The sequence below is a fragment of the Rhopalosiphum padi genome, chromosome 3 (genome assembly GCF_020882245.1).
Source record: "Rhopalosiphum padi isolate XX-2018 chromosome 3, ASM2088224v1, whole genome shotgun sequence".
NCBI classification, from domain to species: Eukaryota; Metazoa; Arthropoda; class Insecta; order Hemiptera; family Aphididae; genus Rhopalosiphum; species Rhopalosiphum padi.
This window is the reverse complement of record NC_083599.1, coordinates 38,591,830-38,610,941: the sequence shown is the minus strand read 5'-3', so window position 1 is coordinate 38,610,941 and position 19,112 is coordinate 38,591,830. Positions and strand designations below refer to the sequence as shown.

The 19,112-nt window shown below is 28.9% G+C and overlaps 1 protein-coding gene across 2 annotated transcripts; it reads left to right on the top strand.

Annotated features, from left to right (window-relative positions):
• The first annotated feature begins 882 nt into the window (after nucleotides 1-882).
• LOC132927327 (uncharacterized) lies at nucleotides 883-17,607 on the top strand. 2 transcript variants are annotated; one of them, XR_009661694.1, is made up of 8 exons: nucleotides 883-1,207; nucleotides 1,925-2,225; nucleotides 7,255-7,709; nucleotides 10,054-10,202; nucleotides 11,456-11,774; nucleotides 14,804-15,097; nucleotides 15,871-16,017; nucleotides 16,715-16,852. XR_009661694.1 is itself a non-coding variant. In XM_060991844.1 (8 exons), the coding sequence occupies exons 1-8, from the start codon at nucleotides 1,076-1,078 to the stop codon at nucleotides 16,963-16,965; spliced, it is 2,025 nt and encodes a 674-aa protein (XP_060847827.1). In that variant the 5' UTR covers nucleotides 883-1,075; the 3' UTR covers nucleotides 16,966-17,607. The 2 variants fall into 2 exon arrangements, 1 of the variants encoding a protein (XP_060847827.1); XM_060991844.1 differs by having other exon boundaries at nucleotides 14,804-15,074; nucleotides 16,715-17,607.
• The last annotated feature ends 1,505 nt before the right edge of the window (nucleotides 17,608-19,112 follow it).

The window sequence follows — 19,112 nt, the reverse complement described above, 5'->3', positions numbered from 1 at the left end:
AAAATTATTATTTATCATAACATTTATAACATAATAATATGATATTATGTGTGTATTACTTTTTACTAAGCACAGCGCAGGATTAGTCGGCTGTCTAGTTGTAATACTCGTATTGTACATATGTGGTATATTTTAATCGGCTGCATAATATTAATTATTAATATATTATACCTAATGATAATATGTTTAATATGTATCCAATGAGTTACCATTGGCTATTGCGCAACTGAAAATCCCTATGTAGGTATTTCGATATTCGTATAATTATCATCGCGTTTATCCACGAAATCCAACATTCCGTCTTACGGTTGAACGTGTAATTATATGATTACGAAAAGTTTCACGGGCCTGTTAATGTAAAATATCGTTACCGTCCGATAATAGACATAGATAAATACGACGCTTTAAAGCCGATATTAATGACGACTGTAATTAATGAGCAACGATATTATTCCTATTATATGCACACCGTTATCATTGTTTTTATGACCATTAAAGATATTATATATTATTATTAATCGTATTGTAAAATGCACACACACACTAACCAGCGTGCCCGCGCGGGTCTTTATCGGACGTGCAGTAAGTCGAAACATATGATATAGTTTAACGATCTGAATACAATTTGAATACCGCACGTCGTTAATAATGTTTTCAATAGGGTAAACCGTATTCTAATCTCACGATTATCGGGTCCCCTCCTCGCAGCGTGCCCGTATACGGATACAGATGTAGCCATATATATTAATATGTACACGCGTTTGTGTATACGAGTGGTGGTAATATACGTAATGATATAACGACGTCATGATAATAATAATAATAATAATAATAATAATAGCAATATGCACTAATATATTTATTAAAAATATTTTTCCCGTAGTAATGTTTACGCCGACGACGTGAATACAAACCCAATAAACTGTCGCTAGTCCGTACGCTATAACCACCGCGCAGTCTATAGTATATTATTGCCCGTCCTCTATATTATACTGTGTGTGGCGCACGTCAAACATTACATGTCTATCGACGACTATTCATTATAATTATTATTTTTAATATTTTTTTTGGCGTCATGTTCAAATACAGCCAAGGCAGAGACCGATTCGTGCCCGATCGACATCGCAGCCCGTATTCGTTTTATTCTCTACACCACATCACCGTAGATCACCAATACGATTGCGTGTCCAACTGCGGCGAAGAATCCGTAAGTATTAATTATACACCTGCCGGCTCGTCGTCGTACGTAGATACCTAATATTACCTATATGCGCGTGTTTTTGTTTTCGATTATACAGACATTTTAAAGCCGACACAAAGACACCGCGAGTGATGTACATATATTTTATACGTTGCTATCTATACCTTTAAATACCGATAAATTGATAACGACCGTGTTAATAATTAACAACTTCATCACGTCTGACGAACGTCGAGTCCGTTTCCTGATTGTTGGTCGCCATAATATACTCATATTATTGCAACGTTCCACGATGACAGTATACGCCCACGGAGTCTATAGAATGATATTATTAATATCTGCGACACCTTCTAATTATTGTCCATCAGCCAGTACGCTCCAGTATATTATATTATTATAGGGCAGAGATATATAGTACATATAATGCGCACTAACCCGATATGGTATAAAAATCACGGCGATTGCGGGCATTTTGTATATCTCGACGATCTGCAGCTGTCGAACGCCGCCGTTTATTTGTCTTGTTAACCCGCTACTTTGGGCGTAATAATGGGGCACAGCGGTTTAATATGGTTTCGGAAAAGTAAATACTGTACACGACCGTGACGGGAATACGTTTGTTTGGATTTGTGTTTTCATTCGATCGATATAGGTGCTCGAAATCGTAAGCGACAAAAACGCTTACTATATGATTATATTGATATTGGCCCAATGTTTGGATAGGATTTCCTGGAGCCGTTCGAGTGCGAACGGCAGCAAGAACAACAGCACCGAGCTTTCCGCCAACTTCAGTCACACATGTCACTGGAGTCCATTGGCGGACACTTGTTGCGGCACGTGCTCAACCAACGTAACAACGGTTCGGATAAGATAGACCTTTCCACCGTATACCGGGACGTTGACTTGACGTGGCCCATTCGGATGGTTGGCCAGAGACGTTTGGCCCGGAAATCCAATCACGCTACCAACAAATCACTGGTAGCCGATCTGCTGTTGGACATGCCGAATCTGTCCAACGACTGGAGTAAGTATAACCATTAACAATCTAAACGCATATATCAGCGTGTCATATAAATATATAATATAGTTTACCCAGAAGAGTGTTGATGATTTTTTTTTTTTTTTTAGAACGGCCACAGTGCCAAAATTATAAGGTCGAGTGTTCAATAATTGAACAATATATTCAATAATTATATGTGTACTAATTTTCTAAGACTAGCGAGACCAGAGATATATTTTATATTGTAATATTAAAATAATTGCATGATTAAAGTTTTTTTTTTAAAGTTAGACGAAAATTGGAATACGTAATAATTAATTATATTAGTTAAAATATAATATTACTATAACACGTAAAATATATTATATGAACACGTTCTCTAATGACCATGATGGACGTACATAAGCGCTGTGCTACGAGATCGTTATCTATGACTACATTGACTGCATATTATTGTGTATTTGTGAATGTGCGAAGGGGGGTACTATGCGAGCAAAGCGAACGATTTTGGTAAATAGATACATTTAAATCTTACTAAACTTGAGTGGTATGTTCAAATCTTCGCTCCTCGAGTAAACTAGTTCAACACACCAAAGAGTTTATCTATTAACACTAAAACTCAATTTTAGATTATTATATGCGTGTTTAAGAATATTAATATAAGAACTACATATAATTATACAATCATAAGGGATTTACAATAATATACGATGTATAATAATTATTAATCAATAGATGGGCACTAATTAAACTGAAATATGTAGTAAAAATGACAAAATATACGTAAAAAACACCTTATTATAATTTGAGATTAATTTTTGTGTATACTTTTATCTACAAAAATACTAAGAAGAGATAATTCCGCGAGTTAAGTGTAGGTATACCCACCACGTATATCTAATACGCGATTATTAATTAATATAAGACATCGTTGGTGATTAAGATAAATAAATATCAACGAATAAAACGTATAAAAAGTTAATTTTAAAGCTTGGTATTGTACAATGTACTATGTACATATCTTATTATAAGATTACAAATTTACAAATTTACACGCGAATGACTAATCGTTAAGATAAAAAAAAATACATCGAAAAAAACCAAATAATGTAAACATTAAAAAAAACCACTAAATTTAATAAGGAATGCAAAATGAAATGTAAAATTTCTCTTATTTTTTATAACAAACTATATTTTTAACTTATTCTACAATATTTCTTTTTATTTTAATAAAATATACGAATACTAGAAAATCCGTTTTTCAAATAATACATAATAAAAACGAATATAATACTGATTATAATAATTTATTGCCTAGTATACATATTATCAATAGTTTTGAAAATTTTACTTCAAGGATACGGTACCTATTATTATGGTATAATAAATATATTATATTAGTGATAGACACATTTATAATCTGCTTAAATGTCTTCCAATTTACATAAATTCATAATTTTTATTTTGAATGATCTTTTAAATGTTATCGAATGTATGTATGATAGTTGATAAGATATAGACAGGGTGAAGTATACTATATGAATATAATAAATTATGTATACAAAGTAAGTAAGTACTTAATTTAATTTATATAGTAATACACTATAAGATGGTAGATTTACTAATATATTTTATACTATTATATACATAATATGTGTGTTGTATTATGACTTTTCACTTTTAGGTAATTATGTAGAAATGATCACATGCGTGAACTGGGCATTTTATATTTTTATACAACTATAAATTACCAAGATAGCAGGAAATATAATTGATATGAAAATATGAAATTAATCAATTATTTTTATTTTTAATGATTAATAAAAATATATTACCAATATAATCCTCATAGGTTAGCTAACGTAACCTATACTTTACCTTTTTGAATATACGTATCATAAATAATATTGTATTTGTATAAAAATAGTTTCTGTTTGATAAATAAAAATCTAACACCAAATAATAATAATAATACGTTTTTTATAAAAAAAATATGATATAAACATAAAACAAACATTTATTTAAATATAAGAATTCATATAATTAGAATTTATGAAGTTATTAAAATATTTAATACAAATAATGAAGACATTATCACTAAATAAATCGTAAATAAAATAAAATAAAATATAAAAACAATGATATTATGTCATATTAACGCTATGCCACTATAATATATCAATAATTTCTAATAAAAAAATATCTAAATGACCACGATAAAGTATGTATTCTAATATATTCCAATTGAATTTTTAAACTTTGTTGAAAATTTCAAATTTATATGATAATATGTAAATTCTGAACGGAGTGATTTTACAGGTATACCGCAACAGATAAAAATCAATCGATAGCGCGGCAATTGTAGATAGTGTACCTACGGCATTTTCAAATTATTTTATTCTTATTGAATATTGAGTTATAATTTATTTGGTTTAACAATTTATAAAAAGTAAATGAGACATCGATTTTTTTTGCCGATGCCAAAAACTTGTACATCAACGTACAATGATGTGTGTTTTATTTCTGTCAGTCGTCAGTACGTTTTGGAGCAGTAACAAATATTTCGATTTTCAAATTTGATATTTGAAAATGATTTATGGTATCAAATTGGATCTTCTTGGACTAATTACCAGTATTTTACTGAAAAGGAACAATATTATGATTTAAATATAGATAAAAATATTATATTATATTATCCTACTAATTATCTTAGACTGACAAATCATCTCCGTTCAGAATCGTTTTTCATATACAATGATACCTGTCATTGCAGCATTCAAATTTAACACATCCATTATAGTCACTAGCTACTCTCCATCTCTAGAGCGACACCCACTTGCCCACCATTTTTATAATTTATAAACGATTAACGAATAGTCGTAAATACTTGAATTTTTACTAAATGTTTGTATTAGTGTATATTTTAAATATTTACCGTTTTTGTACTGTTTATAGACACACATTTGGATGTAATTAGATAGTCAAACTAGGGCTCTCGGTTTGGTACACGTGTACACGTAGTTCGTACATTAAAAAAATAATAAAATACACGAATACCCGTGTGGCCGTGTATTTAATTACACGTGTTTTTAAAGTCCGTTAGGTTAGGTTTGGGAAAATACTTCCGTCTTATTTTGACGTATGCTATTAACCTTTTATGGTTCACTATCGTCCGAAAACTTTTATTTAGTATTTACAGATAGGTAAACCCAATATGGAAAACCTATGGTATAAGGTCTACGGAAAAACCGGACATAATCTAAAGATGATTTTCAATTATTTTATTTATTGTTTGTTTCTAAATCATTGTTTATGTTTTAAAGTCTGAGAAATTATTTTTGTAATTATTTTGCAATTAACATTTAAAGAAAAACATTTATAATTCGTTTTGTGTATGAACTATAAATGTAATTTAACATTAAAATAATTGATTTAGTTTTGTAGTGTTTATCGAAAATTTTGTTTTACATGTAGATTGATATTGGTCATATAGAATATTTGAAATCTATAAACCTGCAGATAACTCAGATACCTAAACACATATTAATAGTTTTTTTTGAAAAAAAGTTACAGATATAAAAAATAAAACTATAGGATTATAAGTATTCGTTTTTATAACAAATTTATAGTACATGCTCCTTTACCCCATTCTTGTATGTGCCACTGATCACGGTGTACGGACTTCTATTACACTTGTACACGGGTACTCGGACTCTAAATACACGTATGTATACGAATTGGTGGGGTGCGTAGGAGGACGGAGCTCCCTACTATTTATTTATTTTTTTGCGTACCCCAACTTGATTTTTTTCACAGGAACCCCCCTGACGGCAAAAACTTATGCCCAAAATAATTTTTATTAAAATGTGGATTTCAATTTATAATATAATGAATTTTACAATTTTTAGTATCAAAATTATATTTGATAATGGTTTATTTATTTATTGTTATTATTATCACTTCTATGGCCCTATTTATTTTTCTTGCAGTTTGTTTATTAATTAATTATAATATCACACTGTTCTTTGCCTATAATTTATTGGACATATCTATTCTGTGGACTAGTATGAAGGTAGAATTAAAATATTTGTGTATTTGAAAAGTGGTATTCAAAATATAAGTAAGGTTGATAAGGGGGTGTGGGGGCAAAGTCCCCCACGGGTCAGTGTTAAGTAATTGTGCACTTGGAAAGCATGTTTTTAAATCGTTAGATTGAGTTCCTCTACTTAATTTTTCCCAATTCGGGCACTGCGTATACACGTGTATTTAATTACACGCACTTTAGCACTGTTTTCATATTAACACGTACGTCCGTGTTCTCAAATAGAAGCACATGAAATAGAGACCACTCATACAAACGAAAAATTAAAATTATAATTATTTTTTTATAATACAAAAACATTATTTTTATATAGACTTATATTGTACGCGTATTATTATATTTTATTTATGTACAGAAATATGCGATATTTTCGGTAAAAAATAATTGAACCTACTGTATTACTTATAATAAAATAAATTACTATATTATTGTATAATGACAGAAATATCAATATATATATCATAAAATATTCTTATTACTAGAAACACACGCAGTATCCGTTCAGAATCGTTGTTGGTGTTCAATTATTTTATATATACGTTTGAATTCAAATTTGACCCATCCGTTAAAGTTATCTACTCAATAATTAGGCACACTCACACCTATAATGTGTACAGCAGAACGATTATCTATAGATTTTTTTTTCGTTTTTACCAATTATTTTTTATACATTTCCATCTTTGACCCTTCATTTAGTTTTTCTGAAAACGTGAATTGTCGAATCATTACTTTATTAACTATATCTACGGCTTAGTGCAGTATGTCCACCAATAGCTCGGTTAAAACAACACTCTATTAAGTCTATTATACTTATTCGCGCGTTGGGTCAAAAAAACATCACGTTTTTATTTTTATCTTTTTTTTTTGAAATTCCATCTCTATAACTGCAGCGCAGCAGAATGTAATAACCACGACGATGTAAATAATGATATTTTTTATTAAACCGTGCAGTGACCAAGATACTGGACTGGAGTTCGACGGGCTACTTGACGGCGGCCATACAATCGTCGATACACTTGTGGTCGTGCCAAACCCAGAGCGTCCGGTACACGATCGTTGCGGTGATGGACACCGACGGCCCGACGGAGGCCGACGACGGGGCTGCGGTGAAAACGGTCATCGGCTGTCTGAAATGGGACGCACAGGGTGAAAAACTGGGATATTCGTTCACGGTGGAACGGGGCGAAGTGCCGTCGTCCGACACGTCGGGCGAAGCGTGGGACGACGGCGGTGGCGGCGGCGGCCCGTTTCCGTACACTCTCTTGGAACGGATGAACGCGTTCGCGGCACGTGATCGGCGATCCGCGGAGAGTGATGACGCGGACGTGACGTACCGGTCTCCGTCCATGAACGCGTCAGTCGACGAAACGTCGCGAAACGCGGCGAAGAGCACCGGGTACATAAAGGTGCGTGGCCTTTTTCAGTTCAATTCCGGGTCGATTGTTAAAAAGACCCCTTTTTAAAAATTACATACATATTGTGACAGAAATGCGGAAGGTCACGCGTTGACGGGGTGAGTGGGGGATCGTTCACCCCCAGGGTTACTTAACCTAAGGGTATGGAAACAAATAGGCGCAGTAGATTATTATGATGTCATCGTTAGTATAATATATATTACTACTTCCCAGCATTTTTTATATCATAACAAACTGTTGTCAAGAGCAGTATTAGCAAAGCTGAATATTTTTAGAGATGAAAAAACGCTAGCGATTTCCCCTTGAGTTAGCACAGCGTTTATTATGAGTTACGACTTCTGAAAATTGAGTGTTTTTTCAATTGAAGTCAAACGTGACATGCACAAACTCTTTATCGTTTTTAAATATAATACAATTTTACATTTCAGTATCTTTATAATTATAAATATGTAACTGTATTTTTTGCATTATTTTTGTTAGATTTTCTTATACATATACAACTCACATGTCAAAGCTTAGCGTTGAGTGCAAATACAAAGAGGGCATTTTATAACTGTTCTGTCATTTTATATTTTTAGTTAATTTCAAAATAAAAATTATGTCTGTCATTACGTTTTGCCCGTTTTGGAGTAGAAAATTCGAATCAGTTTTTAACTTTGGGGGTAGATTCTGGTAGAAACGTTGGTATCGTTGGAAAAGCCTAGTACTCTTAATAATTCAGAAAATACACAGAAACCTACGAGAGAACGAGAATTTTTACGCAACTCAAGTTTTTAATAAAATCAATTTAGTATTATAGATTCAGAGCGAAGAGATTTATTGATTTTACAATTATATGTGATTTTATTTTATATTTTTGTGTCTGCAGTCATCAATTTTGAAGCAATAAAAATACTTGGATTTTCAGCTTCAATCATTTTTCTGGTAGTAAAGTAATTTTAGACCTTAGTTAGTATTTAAGGGGGTAAAAAATATAAAAATGTTTAGTGATTTTATTAATAATTGGGAAAAGCAAACAAAAAACAAATAGAAAACTAAATTTTCACGTAAAATCAATTTTCTTATTTTGTTCTAATTAAAAACATATAATCGTATATAGATATTTTAAATTTTAAACAAATGTTTAAATTATTATTTACTATACATGGTAAATTTTTAAAATGTTTCAATCGAAATATTGTTTCAAAAAATCTGAAATATATTAGCAAACTTTTTTTAGACATTTAGAGTTTAAATTTGGTTATTTAAACAAAGAGCAACGTTTTACAAGTGACTCAAAAGTATTATCCATGGTGACTTTTATGTATATTATTATATTTTATGTACATAATGACATTTTCAAAACATTTGAATAAAATTAATCAAAGATTAGTTTTATTCTATTACCTATTTTTTCCACGAACCTATTCGATCATAATTTATACATTTATAGCAATTAGCAGTAATAAATTATAAATAATAATAGATAATTATGGTATGTATAGTATAGTTATTAATAAAGGCTAAGGCTAAACAGGTGAACAGTGTTCACTCAGGATCGTTTTTTGTGTTTTGTATGCAATGATTTATCATAGAATCCAAATTTAACACATGAATTATAGAGAATTACTCAATGATGATATTATATAATATTACAATAATTGATACATTATACGACTTATTACTGTACATCACATATTGTACGAGTGGTTGCGTACTTTCGTACTTTCCCTCTTTTTTTGTTTTAAATCAGAAAAGAATATTTATTTATAGCTCATAATTCGTGATCATTAGATATTATTTATATTAGCATTTTCTAAACGTGTTATAATTTTAAAAGTATTTTACTTTATTTGTCCTATTTATAAAAATTTGAATATTTCTAATTTTTTTGATTTATTTTTATAAAATTTTTGTTTCTGAGTAGAAAGACTTGAATTTAATACGAGGTTACTTACAAATTGTTCTTACAGCAATTAAAATTATTGAAAATACATAATCACATTTGCTTATAACTGTTTAAACTGAAAATATAAAATAGCGACTTACTCAAACATATTGTAGTATTATAATATATCACTGTAATTAAAAAATAGATAATAAAGAGAAACACTATTCAAAAATCAAAACCTACTGTACTGTAAAGCAAATTCCCTGTTTTTTAACATCAGTTTTTATTATTACCATTATACACCACATATTATGTGTTTTATGTTTCATATAATATTACCAACATGACGAATGATTATGATAAAGTTGTAATAATAATTATTAATTTCTTTTTTATTATTATTATATTCCTATGATTATACAATTTTAAATTTATCATAATATTGTTATCATATTTTGCCCACAGGTTTGGTTATTAAACGCACCGAATGACAACTCAAATTATGAACAAAAATCATCTAATTGTGGTTGTATAACCGATGATACATGCCAACGGTTCAATGGATGCAAAATTATTGTCATGGATTGGTTAGCCAACGGTCGTGTTTTAGTGACGTTAGTTATAATATGATAAATATATAATATATGATTTGAAATAGTAAACTGATGTCAGAAATAAAATGTATTGTAGAATAGCGCAGATAACATTACCTGTATAGACTTAACATAAATATAAATGTTAGCCAATTATCAATATTACTATGAGTCTATATAATTTTTTCTTTATATTATGTTATGCCTTTATGGAAATGTTAAGTTTTAACAAAATTCATATGTTAAATTACAAGTAGTATTAAATTACACGTTATAACAATAATTTAAAATTTTCATATTTTTATCATGGAATCAATTTAAATCTATGTCAATTTTTTTTAAAAATATTTTCATCGTCTAATTTGACTGTTGTACAGTATGTCGATTTGTATACTAGTGTATATTTATACCCACTAGTTGCTACCCACTTGGCTTAATATAATATCATTATCATACAATTTTATTCTAAATATACGTGACCTATACATGATATAATTATTTTATTAAATATACGTTTCTATAGCATTATAACAACTTAAAATATTATCCACGTGTAATTTAATAAGAAATTGTTTTATAATAAATTATTTTAAATTATAGCTCTACCTACACACATGTATAAAAAAATAAAGTTTTAAGGGGATTTGATACCGACTGTTTTTAAGGAGTTAAATATAGGCAATTGTATGCGTGCATGCTGATTATGTAAATGTGTACGTAGTGAGTGATGTTTAGCGTGTGTAAAAGAAATAGCTCCCGCACATGACACTAATGCACTAATGTTAATATTATTTTGTTTATTTTTTACAAAAGTATCAATCTAAACCTAACCTATTTATTCTATGCAATTTCTAAAATGTATTAGTATTCTACATGAAATTGCATGAAAAAAGTATTTCTTATATATTTTTTTAATTTAATTTTTTAGTCCAATATAATTAACATTTTAAAATTCTTAATATTCAAAATTTTAAATCTAATTTCAAAGGTTTTAAGAGTTCAATTTAAAAAAAAAAATAGAAAGTTTTTAAGTTAACTTCATAACGAATCCAAACACTTTACCTGATGACTACGATAGTCTGTACAACTGGTATAACATAATAATAATATGTAGACCTATTTTAATATATAACGTAGACGGGATCGAATTTTCTCCGATGTAATTATTTAATACTATACTTCGTTGTACACTGACACTGTGTTAGGTTAGTGATACTTTGTTAACTCGAGTTATAAAACAATCATCTTATTTCTATATGTTGTGTGTATTTCAGAGGATGTACGAGGGCCACAGTGACATTTTTCAGATACGATTTCGCCCAAAAGAAATTGATCACTACGCGCATTATACACAAGATGAACCAAAATACGCTAATTACCTGTCTGCACGTGTCGCAGGACAAATGGAGTCGTCACTTGGCCGTGGCCACCTATTCGCAACGAGTGTGTGTGTTGAAAGTTTGGCGTATTGAAGACCCGCTGGAGTTATGCCCACATCGCGATCGGTGTTCTGATTCGAGTATCAACGTGACCCAAACCTTGACCGACCGATACAACAGTAAACAGCGTGGCGATTCTAACTGGCTGATAAAGGTTTAAATTATAATATTATTATTGCATGACGTTTGTGATTTGTCGTATGCGTACTTTATTTTAACACTATTATCCATTATTATACGTTAGCGAATCCGAAACTTTATTTTTTTGTGCGTTTATGGTATTTTTAAAGGAATAGTAAATTATTGTTTAACTATATATGAAACTTTCAAATACCGGCCAAATAGGGTGACTTAGGATTTAATTTGAAAAGATGCTGACGGTATTATACTATTTTTGAAACATTATAATCAGAAATTCAAGTTTCATGCATTTGTATATCGATTGCGATAATCTGTATTGAATTAAAACGACTTTGAAATAAATTAATACAGGATTAAATATTTTATTTTAATTTGACATATTCATTCGTTTTTTAAATTTAAAGCATCTTATTTTGGGCGCATACTATAGTTGCACAACGAACTCAAAAAACTTAATTATTTTTATACCAAACGCTCTCCAATTTTATGTAAATTGCATATCGACTACTCCATTACATACGAGTGGCCTACCAATAAATATTTTAAAGTAAACGAAAACGGTTTATAGTACTAGTTACCTCTCAATGGGAAAGTAATAAATATATAAGTGGTTCATAAACGATTAAAACAGCATATATTCCTATATTATAATATATTTATATTAATAATATTGAATATTAATATCATAATATATATATATAATTATAATTTTACTTATATTATCAAAATATGTTTTTTTTTTTAATAGTAAGTTGTTCATTACTATATCTTATACCTCAGACTGATGTACTTAATCGTACTATACAATTCTTAATATCTAAAAACGTGTTTAAGAAGTTTAGTATGAAGTTCTTTCTTGACTTAAAATAAGCTACGATGTTGACTATAATAAAATAGAAAATCATCTACATAACTACATATTTTAATGGAGATTTTGAACCACCGGGTACTATGTTTTTAACCTACTTATAGATTTTGGCACAAATAGTACATAGTTTGTTTAATAAGAGTACCTATTATAGAAACATAAAAACAAAATTTATTTGTTCAAGTGGTTAACAACTAACGTAAATTTAATAAGGTACAACAATGTGGGTTACAACTTATATTATGTGGTTTTAGAATTTGATAAGAGCGATGAATGTATTGATTTTACAATGAGGTATTTTTTTACATTACATATTATATTATACTTTATAGTACACAATAATTTTTCGATTTTTAATTTTGACAGTAGTTTTAAATTGAAAATTGGATTTAATTTGTAGGTAATTTAAAGAAATCAAAACTAAAAATTCTCAGTATTTTATTTTTATTTTTTATAATTGATAAAAACAAACAAAAAAATAAGGAAAATGGGAATTTTTGCGTTAAAACTGATTTTGACTAAATTGATTTCATTATTTTGTTATAGTTCAAAAACGAATAACCATAGAAACTTAAAATTTACGCCAAATATTTATATTATTATTTAAATATGGTATAATTTTTAAAATATGTTGACCAATTACCAATTCCAAAAAGGAAATATACGTGAACAAGTTCTTTTATAGAAATAGTTTAAAAATATAATAATATTGTTCATATTCGTAACAAAAAAAAAAGTAGTTATTACATTAAATATTTTATATAATTAAAATAATAATTATATATTATAATATACATAGTGACAATATATGAATTTGATATTGTACAATTATAATAGGTATTCTATCTATATAGCATTATAATATATTATATTATTATTATACGCAAGATCAAAGATATAGAAAATATTACATATAATAATAATAAATTATATATTATATTTAATCTCATTATTACTTATTAAACCGAGTGCATACAAAAATAGTAAAACTCGACAGTTTAAATGGTAACAGATAATATAAATTTATGTTGAAGAGACTGTTAATGCTAGAAGCCAAGGACAATGTAATAGTTTCTGTTATAATGGCATGAATCGTGATAGGTATATCTATCACAGTATCGCACTATCAGACGTGCATGTTAGTTAACAGTAAAGTTAGAGTGCTTTAGTCTCACCTAAAATTATTTTTTCATTCATTAATGACTTCTTCTTTTTAAGGTGTTATACCTTAAAATAACTTTTATTGTACATTTAATTATATGAATTAAGCGTCTTCCACTGGTTCCCCTTTCTATACAAAAGTATGAATACGCTATATGCCCTTGGCCTAAAGAAGAAACCAATATTTTTTCAAATAAATTCATCTAAAAGGTTATAATCGAACTATTTGTTTTCTCTATCTGGCTCTCCCTCAATTTGTTATCTAATTATTTACTTTCTGTTATTTGTTAAACGTTTACACTTTATTATTGACTGTCATTTTTTGTTAAAATTGTATATACCAATATCCTTAATCTATGCTATTATCTACCTATAAATTAATTTTTATATGTTTTCAATAACCTCCCAAATTACCGTATTTCGTTAGTAAATTTAATTCAATTAAACATAGGTAAAATTCATAACGCAAAATAATTTATTTTTCTTATGTTTTTTATAGTGAGTTAAACCATACATTACAATATTGATAAAGAAAAATATTTTTGAAGGTATGACATATCGATTGTCTGAGAATTGTCATTAAAAAATTTAATATAAATTTATATTTATAACAATTTAATTTATTTTTTAAGTCAAATTAAAAAAAAAATAAAAAGCCAATATGTCAAGCACTTAAACATATCATTCTTTATAATTTAAGTGATATGTAACTTTATTCTAAGTTCATTTAAAAATCGCGAAAGACGATTTGCACGAATGCGTTTTTTCGTATATTATAATGCGCCTGAGAGAAAAAAAATACTGCACTGACATCTTCTTAACTATAATAGATGATTGGGAGGTTCATCCTTGCAGCGCTTGCCCCTATAAGTATTACGTCCTGTCTCCCATATGGCCGATAATCGATTATCGCTATTTATATACTATATAACCGTTACAATCCTCGAACACATTACATTATATATAACATGAGTCTATATAATCGTTACACAGTATTATGTTCAAATAAATAGGCCTTCGCTTGGCACCCGTGGAAACACGCTTTGATGTGTTACGCTGTCACATCGACCCCACAAGACGGGATGCAGATGTACGTCAATCGCAAGTGTCCGTCGTGGTTGGTGTTGGCGAATGCGTGCAAGGGACAAGTGTTGAAGCGCATCGAACAGACCGCAAGCAACTGCTGCCCGACGATGAACATACTGCACGTGAACACGCACTCGATGACGTTCAGCCGACTGACTGGCGAACTTCTGTTGTCGGCCACGACCGTGTATAGTGTCAGTGAGTACATCGAGATAACAATAGTTAGTATACAACATAATTCGAACGCATGTCGCCCTCGTGCAGTCGTGCGCAAGTATGGGTTATGTTAGATTGAGTAATCGAATTTTTACTTTTTTCAATTCCGAATTTAACATTTTTAAGATGTTTTGTATCAAGCAATTTTTAGAAGATTTTAAGAAAAATATAAATTTTAATTATATTTAAATACCTAATAGATGCTATATATACTTTTAATACTAGTTCAAAGTAACTTATAAGTAACTCAATAGTGGCCATATTCTACTGGCCACTGTTGATACTTGATAGTCATTATGCAATTATTACGAAATCGGAAATTATACTGAAAAACATGTTCACACGGTAAAAAACCAAGAAACAGTGGTATTAACGATACTATTGATACATGAATCTTATAGGTATCTAGGTACTTTATTGTATTTATAATAGACATCCGTATCTAAATACAATGTTATATCATGTTTCTTAATTGAAGTATTTAAGATATTTTTTAACGTACGATGAACTCCATATTTTTTTAATAAAAATTAACTTAGAATATGAATTTTTCAGGTAGTCGGGCGAATAATACTCATTATCTTCTTTATATTTACCTATTAAAATTAAACCTATAATTTTATTTTATTTTGTCAAACTATATGATGTTATATAACATATAGACTCATCGTATGTAATTTCCGTATATTTTATTCGACGTTTCGATTTTTTTATAAATTGTTCGATAAATTTCTTAATTTATACCATGATTCTAATTGATTTTTTTTCTGTTGAACAGGAGATAATGCATATTCCAGTCCCATTTTAATAGAAAAACACAGCGTCGTAGTGATGCATGCCCTAGACCGAATCGTCGAGACATTGAGTAGTAGCCATACGGATCGAGGACTGTTTTTCGCGTGGAGCCCAGACGGAAAACGTATAGGTATATGATACATTTTGTGTTAATTACATCGCATAATCACGTTCACTGACCTCACGTTAAATAAAATTAAAAATCAACAGTTATATTAATAGAGTAAGAAGTTTAAAATAACCTGTAAGCAACTAAAAATATACCCAACCATAAGAAAAAAAATGTTGTTAAATCTTAATTCGATGACATTTTCATAATTTTTTTTAATAAGTAAACATTTTTAGTTATTTAAATTTACAAGTACTAATATTTTGTTTTTGTTTTACACTATTATACTGAGCGCCAAATAATAATAAAAAAAATAATTATCCACCTCTAAATCTAAAAAAAAATCCATGTATAGTTGAATTGTCTTTGACCGTTTATTTCACAGTATCTAAATACATTTCTGTTCGTAATTAACTGTTGATAATCGTCAACAGATTCCGAGATAATAGAATTTCTTTGTAATATGAATAATATGATAAACAGATTGGACTAGAATAGCATACTATTTATGAGTTTTGTTTTGAGACTGATTTAATAAATAAACAATAATATATGAGTAGGTATACACAACGACCACATACTATATTATATTATGGTCATCGAACGCTGTGGGTTGTAGTAATATATATTATATATACAATGCAGGGTCATACACTTCGTCGATTTCTTTGATAGATACATAAAAAAAAATCGTAAACATTTTCGTTTTGATGTGTAGCATTGACGAGTTCCGACGAGTCATTGAGAATATGGAACTTCTGGCCGTCCGGTAACTTCCAACAAAAAACCAACAACTGTCCGCCGCACGTTTACACCGCGAGTTCGACTTCCACGGTTACTTCGGGCCGTCTCACGGAAGACGGAGGCCTAAACAACAACAACTACCGATTTATGCACAATCAGAGCTCTCAAAACAGCCATTCGGCGATGTCTGAGCTATCGTTGGATGCGGCTCGCATAATAAAATGATAGCCGTTAAGACGTGCGTTTTGTTTGAATTATGCGTCACGCGATGATAAGCGTGACAATAATAATTAAGCATTTTATAAAAGATTTTCGATTCAATTAATATTAAGCAACTATAAGAGGTTACATTTTGTTAACCGTTACACTTGGCCCAAGGTTAGAAAACACCTACTTAACTTGTGGCAACTTTTGTACTAATATCACGGATATATTACAATTGTATCGTTGCTTTCTTTATCTTTCTCTATACATATTTATATATATATATTTATATTATAACTTCGACTTCCGTAATCTATAATTCTATTTTTCTTTTTTCAGTAATTATTTTACGAATTTTTACACGGTGGTTACGTTTTTCTCGGTTTTATTATATAAATTTAATTTTAATTTTGTATTTTTATACTTTTTTTATTACTTATTATTATTGTTAAACATATAATTACCATTATCATTAGTATAGAGTTTTATGGGTGGTATTCGAGATTTGCAAATGCTGTACAATTTAATTTTTACACACTCTGCATTATGTGTTATATTATAGTACGTCTTATTATTATTATATTAAGTTTACTACAGTGTACTAATGGCCATGATGCTGAACAATAAATTTAAATACCATGTAGTCGTATTATGCTACCTAAATCTTTATTATTATTACTACGCTACAAATAATTAATATAGTAGTTGGACGATCAGTATACGTTATACAGAGTGATTCTATAAGCATGCTCATCCTCCCTGTTCTTAATTCTTTTATCGTTTGATAATGCGTTTATTAAAATTCTATTTTTTGGAATTTTTAAGCATACCTTCCTTAGACGTTTCAATGAAACACTCCATTTTTCGCAAATCATTCTATTTAATCTTGACTATTCCCAATCCTCCTGCAGCCGGTCTCAATGCTGCATGGTATTAGTTATTACTTATTAATTATATAGTGTTATTTATAATATTACTTAATACTTTTCTTTTAGTTTCCTAGGTTTTGAAAATTTAATATAAGATTCCTCATAAATATAGTTCATACTGAAACTATAAAATCTAAACAATGTATAAAGACAAAAATTCTTTTTTTTTTTTAGACATTTTTAGTTGACATTTGGACGAAATTACTTATTTAAACAATAAATATGCGAATTATTTTATTATAATTTAACATTATTCGTGGGTGTTTAATATTTTTATATATGTTAAATTATTATGAATTTTACTATATAAAATGACATTTTTAATTTATTTCAAGACATTATTCAATTATACTATGCATTTATTTTTACTTTTTTTATGGTATTTACAGAAAGATCAAAGATGTCATTTCATTTTGAATTAAAATCATCAACCTACTGTAGTACTAAAAGTAAGATAAACTAACTAACTTGACTTTAATAACTATATCAAAAAACAAACATATCATGATATATATTTAGTGATATAGGCTGACAGATCGTCTCCGTTCAAAATTGTTTTTTCATACATGCAATGATATATCATCATTGGATTGAAATTGAATACACCAATATTAGTGTCACACCCGACGTCCATAAAACTCAATGATATTATGTTGAATTTAACGTACTGATCTGTTTTTTTTTTAAAAAAAACAAACATATTTACATATACCAAATGGAGCATATAGTATCTATATAATATACAATTAAATTGTAAGAAATATATCATCATTTTTCTAGTTTATTAATATTTTTATAAAATAAAGTGTTGAAAATATTAGTTTATTTTTTAAATATTACATAATTAGAAACGTTTAGTTACATTTAGGGGAATGTTCAACGATCAGAGAACTTAAAAGTTTCTATCCAAGTGTCAAAACCATTTTTCAACTACAACCGCACTTTCGTTACCCTTCACATCCCATTAGCTTTCAAATATAAAAAATATAAAATATTAAGTTTAAATCGTATTTTATATGTTTATAATATATTTTTGTATTCAAAAAATAAAATCTCAGTGACTTCGAAACGTTGCATATTGTTAAAAACATTTAGGAGGTCAAAATATAGAATATACAGAGCGATTATTTTAATAGTATACATTCAGTATTTCAAAAAGTATTAAGTAATGTTTTTATTGCTTTTTTTAAACATACTCTGAACTTTAAAGTGACTCAGGTTATAATGAAACAAAATTTT